Source organism: Astatotilapia calliptera, chromosome 14, assembly GCF_900246225.1.
Source record: "Astatotilapia calliptera chromosome 14, fAstCal1.2, whole genome shotgun sequence".
In the NCBI taxonomy this organism is placed as follows: domain Eukaryota; kingdom Metazoa; phylum Chordata; class Actinopteri; order Cichliformes; family Cichlidae; genus Astatotilapia; species Astatotilapia calliptera.
This window is the reverse complement of record NC_039315.1, coordinates 9206094-9213731: the sequence shown is the minus strand read 5'-3', so window position 1 is coordinate 9213731 and position 7638 is coordinate 9206094. Positions and strand designations below refer to the sequence as shown.

The 7638-nt window shown below is 38.6% G+C and overlaps 1 protein-coding gene across 1 annotated transcript; it reads left to right on the top strand.

The window, feature by feature from the left end:
* Positions 1–706: 706 nt before the first annotated feature.
* On the top strand, positions 707–1678 carry LOC113036683 (olfactory receptor 1500-like). The gene has a single exon (XM_026193113.1). The coding sequence runs from the start codon at positions 707–709 to the stop codon at positions 1676–1678; it is 972 nt and encodes a 323-aa protein (XP_026048898.1).
* The last annotated feature ends 5960 nt before the right edge of the window (positions 1679–7638 follow it).

The following is a 7638-nucleotide window of genomic DNA, read 5'->3' as shown; positions in this document are numbered from 1 at the left end:
TGCAAGCTCCTTTGACTACGATGACCTGGATGACTGAGAACCTTCACAGACGATTTGTGAGAACATTTAATCATAAAGAAAAAAGAACCTAATAATTCCCCAAATTTTTAACAGAAATAAAATTACAGTTCTAAAAGAAATGAATAATTCAGGCTTTAAGGGTGATGTCAATGATGCTATGATCGTGTGTGCGTGTGTTTCCCAAGAGTAGTAATCTTCATTCAGATCAAAGACAACATGTGACAAACATGTCTCTAATAAAACTTAGAGCTACACATCAAGTTATTTCTTCTGTGATTTGTTGGATTAAATAAACTTTTTCTTTAGTTTTGCACAGTGAAGCTCTGACAATCTTCAGTGCAAATCATTTCATTATACAGTAGAAGCAACGAGTCACTTCAAAAGTTTGAGTGCACATGGGAGCTGTTTCCTCTGAGTGTTATTTACCCCACACATCATTAGTTCAGACTCTGTTGGAAACATTTACAATATAAAACCATCAACACTGTTTTGGAAAGTGGGTTATGTTCTTGCATATTTAGAGCTGAGGTGTATTGATGATATGAATAGAGCGAATTAATCATTATTATAATAGAGTATCTAATCCAAACATTTGTATCATTTTTGTCATAGGACTAAAATGTGGTTTTTTTAATTTTACCTTTGGTTTATGATTATTTCTTTGTGTATGCATAAGTGATAATCAATGAAATACACCAATATTACCACTATAAAAGAGTTCATTATTATTGGATTTCCTGGACTTCCTCCTGAATATTATGGTCCAGTGTCTGTTCTTCTTCTTCTTGTTTTCCTTGCTATTGTAATTGGAAATGGTTTCACTATAGCTGTTATCATTTTTGAGCGGACTCTGCACAAACCAATATACGTAATCTTTTCTAACCTTGCAATGACAGACATCTGCTTTGGCGTGGTGACTCTTCCAAAAATCATTGCCAGATACTGGTGGAATGACATGATCACTTCTTTTGGAGCTTGTTTTACACAGATGTATTTTGTTCATTCTTTGGGAGCTATTCAGTCTTTAAACTTGCTGATGATGGCTTTGGATCGTTTTGTTGCCATATGGTTTCCATTCAAATATCCCATTTTATTTACAAACAAAGCAGTGGCTATTGCTTGCACCATGTGCTGGGTTTTAACATTTATACGTTTGCTGGGAATTGTGCTTCTTACCTTAACTTTACCTTACTGTGACCAGAATATTATCATGCAGTGTTACTGTGATCTCATATCAATAACAAGGCTGAGTTGTAGTGATGAGCGGGACTATGTGAACAGTGTTGCACTTGCTAATGCAATGTTCACTCTCCTGGTTCCTTTAACATTCATAATTTTATCCTATTTTTCTGTCATCATAGCTGTTCTGAGGATGTCTCAAACTGAGAGACGTCACAAAGTGCTGTCCACTTGTGCCCCTCAGCTCTTTATTACCAGCCTTTTCTATGTGCCAAGATGCTTTGTTTATATTGCTACTGGTGTGGGATTCAATTTTAATCTTGTTATTCGGATTATTATTACAATGATGTACAGCCTCATACCTGCTGCTGTTAATCCAATCATATACTGTTTCAAGACTAAAGAAATAAAAAATGTTTTGATGCAGAGATTTAAAAAAGGAAAAGTGAGCACTGGATTAAAAACTGAATGCAAATAAATTGTTAATATTTTCCTGCTTCAACAAAACAAATATGTTTTTTGTATTATTTTATTTTATTTAAGAATTTTATTTAGGAATACTAACAACTGATAACGATGCTCATAAGTTATTAATTGCAATTGCATTCATTGCATTATATGTAAGTTGTCAAATGAAATATTTGGGTCTTTATTAATATATATCATTTTAAAATGTGTTTTTATGTCAAATGTTTAGTTTAATAATATTTTTAGAAAGGTTTTTGATACTCAAATTAACTTACAGAATGAAACAGAGAAACATTAACTGCTGACATGTCTTAATGTGATAACTTTATCAAGTCTTCTTCTGATATCAATTTTTTTGCATCTTTTTAAAACTGAATTTTTCGCTTCTCCGCACTTAAACTGCATTAATCCTTATATGAGTAATATGATGATCGTTCATTTTTAAAGGTTTGTCACACTTAAATTCTTCATCTCACCAAAACCTTTAAATATTAGACAAAGAAAACACAAGTTAACACAAAATGCAGTTTCTAAACCAAGGCGTTTATTATCAGGGGGGAAAACATCCTGACCTGAATTCTATTGAGATTGTGTGGCATGACAATGTTTTATGCTTGAAAACCCTCTCTAACCCTCTAGAAATCTGCGCAGATGAGTAGGCCAAAATTCTTCTACAGTGCTGTAAAAGACTCATAACCAGTTATCGCAAATGTTTGATTGCAGTTGTTGCTGCTAAGGGTTTCCCAACCAGTTAGTAGGTGTAATCACTTTTTCACACAGGGTCATGTGGTTAAGATTTTATTTTTTTGCCTTATTGATAAATACCTTCATTTAGAAACTTCATTTTATGTTTTTTATGTTTACCTTTGTTTTTGTTTAATATTTAAATTTGTTTGATGATCTGAAACATTTAAGCGTGACAAACAAAAAAATAAAGACTTTTTCACACCATTGTAGTTCTTTTGAAAATGGTTTGAAAGGTAGGTCTCTTGTTGCCTTAAGTTCCAAACGGAAACTAATCAAACATCATATATTTATCATTCTTGTCTGGGATAACAAAAATTGTCCATACTCATTCTCAAACTTTGACACATTTCATAACATGTTAACTCTATGTGCTTTTCACAGAAGACAAAAACATAGAAAACATGTAGTTTTACGATGCCTTGAAGCTAGAAAAACTGCGAAATGAAACAAAACAAAACAACAACACCTACAAAGTATAAGCCTGTGTGAATAAAAAGATTTTGAGTCTGTTTTTGAATCCATGTAGGGGCCTCTTGTTTCAAGGAATGGGACCACAATAACTGAAAGCATCATTAGCACACTTTGATCTAATTCTGGAAATAGTTATAAGATGTGCAGCTGATGAACTGAAAAATCTGACTAGATTGCAATTAGTGGGCAATTCAGATATATATTGGCTTGAACTATCTATCCATCCATCCACTTCTGCTTATCCTTGGCTGGTTTGAGGGAGCAGGAGCCTAAGCAGAGAAGTCCAGACCTCCCTCTCCCCGACCACTTCATCCGGCTTGTCAGGGGGAACACAAGGGTGTTCCCAGGCCAGCCGAGAGATATAATCTCTCCAGTATGTCCTGGGTCTGCCCCAGGGCCTCCCCCCGGTGGGAAATGCCCAGAACACCTCACCCAGGAGGTGCCCAGGAGGCATCCTTGTGAAATGCCAAACCACCTCAACTTGTTCCTGTCAATGTGGAAGAGTAGCAGCTCTACTCTGAGCCCCTCCCAAATGACTGAACTCCTCACCCTATTTCTAAGGGAGAAGCCAGCCACCCTCCGAAGGAAGCTAATTTCTGCCGCTTGTATCCACGGTCTCGTTCTTTCTGTCACTACCCACAGCTTGCAACCATAGGTGAGGGTAGAGGCGTGGATCGACTAGGACATTGAGAGCTTCGATTTTTACACTCGACTCTCTCTTCACTACAACGGACCAGTACATCATCTTCATCACTGCATCAGTGCAGCTGCACCACCAATCCGCTTTTTGATCTCCTGCTCCTTTCTCCCAGCACTTCTGAACGAGACCCAGAGACACTTAAACTCCTCCACTTGGGACAGGAACTTGTCTCTGACCCAGAGTGGGCACTTCAAGCTTTTCCGGCTGAGGACCATGGCCTCAGATTTGCAGGTGCTGATTCTCATTTCCACTGTTTCACATTTGGCTGCGAACCATTTCAGTGCAAGCTGGAGGCCATCACCTGATGAAGCCAACAGAACCACATCATCTGCGAAAGCAGAGGTAAGATTCTGACACCACTCAAGTGGAATCCTTAATCCACTCAGTTATACCTAGAAATTTTGTCCATAAAAATTCTGAACAGAATCGATGACAAAGAGCAACCCTGGCAGACTCTAACACCCACCGGAAACGAGTACGACTTTTTGCTGGCTATGTAGAACAAGCTCTTGCAACGGTTGTTTAAGGATTGAATGGCCCAAAAATTTAAAACATCCTGTCTCAGAGTGATGCTGAAAAACTAGTTCATGCATTTATTACTTCTAGGCTGGACTACTGTAATTCATTGTTACCAGGAAGTCCTAAAAACTACCTGAAAAGCCTTCAATTAATCCAAAATGCTGCAGCAAGAGTATAGGGGCTAGTACCATATCACCCCATTAGATCACTTCGCTCTCGCACTGCAGGCTTACTTGTTGTTCCTAGAGTATTTAAAAGTAGAATGGGAGGGAGAGCCTTCAGTTTTCAGGCCCCTCTTCTATTGAACCAGCTTCCAGTTTGGATTTGAGAGACAGACAGTATTTCTACTTTTAAGATTAGGCTTAAAACTTTCCTTTTTTGCTAAATCATATAGTTAGGGCTGGACCAGGTGACCCTGAACCCTCCCTTAGTTATGCTGCAATAGGCATAGGCTGCTGGGGGATTCCCATGATGCATTGAGTTTTTCCTTTTCACTCACCTTTCTCACTCACTATATGTTAATAGACCGCTCTGCATTAGATCGTACTTGTTATTAATCTCTGGGCATCTCTGGGTCGCCTGGGCGAGGGTGTATGATGTTGTGAGACCCAAAACACCTGATGACCCCAGGATACATCACTGAAGATGACCCTAGTTTTGCCAGAGGTTTCTTCCTGTTTAAAGGGAGTTTTTTCTTCCCACTGTCAGTGGTATGCTTGCTCATAGGGGCTCATTTGATTGTTGGGTTTTTCTTTGTATGTAAGTAAGTAAGTAAAATCTTATTTATATGGCACATTTCTACATAAAAAATCACAAAGTGCTTCACAAGGTATAAAACAAAAACAGACAAAAGTTAACAAAATGCAATTCTAAAAAGATGTGTTTTTAGTTGTTTTTTAAAAGTGATCACTGAGTCCGCAGATCTTAAGTTCTGAGGAAGAGAGTTCCACAGTCTGGCGGCCACAGTGGCAAAAGCTCTGTCTCCCTTGGTTTTCAGCCTTGTATGCTGAATAACAAGTAGGCCCTGATCACAAGACCTCAGGGACCTACTAGGGACATAGGGCTGTAAAAGTTCAATGATGTAGGCTGGTGCTTGTCCTTGAAGAGCTTTAAATGTCAGAACCAGTATCTTAAAATGGACTCTGAATTCAACAGGGAGCCAGTGCAGCTGTATAAGCAATGATGTTACATGAGAGTACTTAGATGTTTTTGTCAGAAGCCTTGCTGCAGCATTTTGGACAATCTGCAGACACTCCAGGGAGTTTTTGTTATACGTGTAAACAGTGAATTACAGTAAGGCAAGGCAAGGCAAGGCAAATTTATTTGTATAGCACAATTCAACAACAAGGTGATTCAAAGTGCTTTACAGAGACATTAGAAACAAAAGCAAATAAAAAGCATGATTTAAAATTGATTAAAACAAGCAAACAAACAAACAAACTAAACACACACATTTCACACCTGTTCGCGCGATCTGAACCCTTATCGTAAGGGGAGCTACCAGTCCTTCTGTGGACGAGCTACTTTCTATTTTAAATTCCCTGAATTTAAAATACTCTCTAGACCCAGTCAAGACCCAGTTGGGGAGCGACCCAGAGCTCTAATCCCACACCTGTTCGCGCGATCTGAACCCTTATCGTAAGGGGAGCTACCAGTCCTTCTGTGGACGAGCTACTTTCTATTTTAAATTCCCTGAATTTAAAATACTCTCTAGACCCAGTCTAGAGCCAGATGGGGAGCTACCCAGAGCTCTAATCCCACACCTGTTCGCGCGATCTGAACCCTTATCGTAAGGGGAGCTACCAGTCCTTCTGTGGACGAGCTACTTTCTATTTTAAATTCCCTGAATTTAAAATACTCTCTAGACCCAGTCTAGACCCAGTTGGGGAGCTACCCAGAGCTCTGAACCCACTTAACAAACAAACAAACAAAACAGTATATAAAATCAAAACAGATAAAATCAGAACAGTAGATAAAATCAGTAGTTAATGTAAGTTTTGAAATTTAAGCTTAACAAACAAACAAAACAGTATATAAAATCAAAACAGATAAAATCAGAAATAGATAAGATCAGTAGTTAGTGTAAGTTTTGAAATTTAAGCTTAAAAGTGTGGATTTGGTGCTTTATTCAAATGCAGCTGAGAATAGGTGAGTCTTCAACCTGGATTTAAATAAACTGAGTGTTTCAGCTGATCTGAGGCTTTCTGGGAGTTTGTTCCAGATATAAGGAGCATAAAAGCTGAATGCAGCTTCTCCGTGTCTGGTTCTGACTCTGGGAACTGATAAAAGACCGGATCCAGATGACCTGAGGGATCTGGAAGGTTCATACTGGGTCAGGAGGTCACTGATGTATTTTGGTCCTAAACCATTCAGAGCTTTATAGGCCAGCATCAGAACTTTAAAGTCTATCCTCTGACGGACAGGCAGCCAGTGTAAAGACCTCAGAGCTGGACTGATGTGGTCCACTTTTTTGGTCTTAGTGAGGACTCGAGCAGCAGAGTTCTGAATGAGCTGTAGTTGTCTGACTGATTTTTTAGGTAGACCTGTAAAGATGCTGTTACAGTAATCAAGCCTACTAAAAATGAATGCATGGACTAGTTTTTCCAGGTCCTGTTGAGACATCAGATCTTTTATCCTTGAAATATTCTTGAGGTGATAGTAAGCTGATTTTGTTATTGTCTTAATGTGTTTTTCTAAGTTTAGGTCTGCATCCATCACTACACCCAAATTTCTCGCCTGGTTTGTGGTTTTTAGATGTATAGATTGAAGTTCTCTGGTGACCTGTAATCGTTTTTCTTTGGCGCCAAAGACTATTACTTCAGTTTTGTTTTTGTTTAGTTGGAGAAAATTGTGGCACAACCAGTCATTAATTTCCTCAATGCATTTACCAAGAGCCTGTACAGGGCCTCGGTCTCCTGGTGACATTGTGATATATATATTTGTGTGTCATCTGCATAGCTGTGGTAGTTTATTTTGTTGTTCTTTATAATCTGTGCCAGTGGGAGCATGTAAATGTTAAACAGAGGGGGTCCCAAGATGGAACCTTGGGGAACTCCACATGTGATACTTGTCTGCTCGGATGTGAAGTTACCTATTGATACAAAGTATTTCCTGTTTTCTAAGTATGTTTTGAACCAGTTTAGTACAGCTCCTGAAAGACCTGCCCAGTTCTCCAGTCGTTTGAGTAATATGTTGTGGTCAACTGTATCAAATCCTGCACTGAGATCCAGTAAAACTAGGACTGACATTTTTCCACTGTCTGTGTTCAGACATATGTCATTAAACACTTTTGTCAGAGCGGTTTCAGTGCTGTGGTTCTGTCTAAAACCTGACTGGAAGGCATCGTAGCAGTTATTCTGTTTTAAGAAGTAACTGAGCTGTTGAGAAACTGCTTTTTCAATGATCTTACTTAAAAATGGGAGATTTGAGATCGGCCTGTAGTTTTTCATTTGTGTCTTGTCAAGATTGTCCTTTTTCAGTATAGGTTTGATTACAGCAGTTTTTAGTGGTTCTGGAAACACACCTGACATTAA

Bases quoted from the DNA above. Each gene is read 5' to 3' on its own strand.
- LOC113036683 (XM_026193113.1), top strand. From the start codon at position 707: ATGAAATACACCAATATTACCACTATAAAAGAGTTCATTATTATTGGA.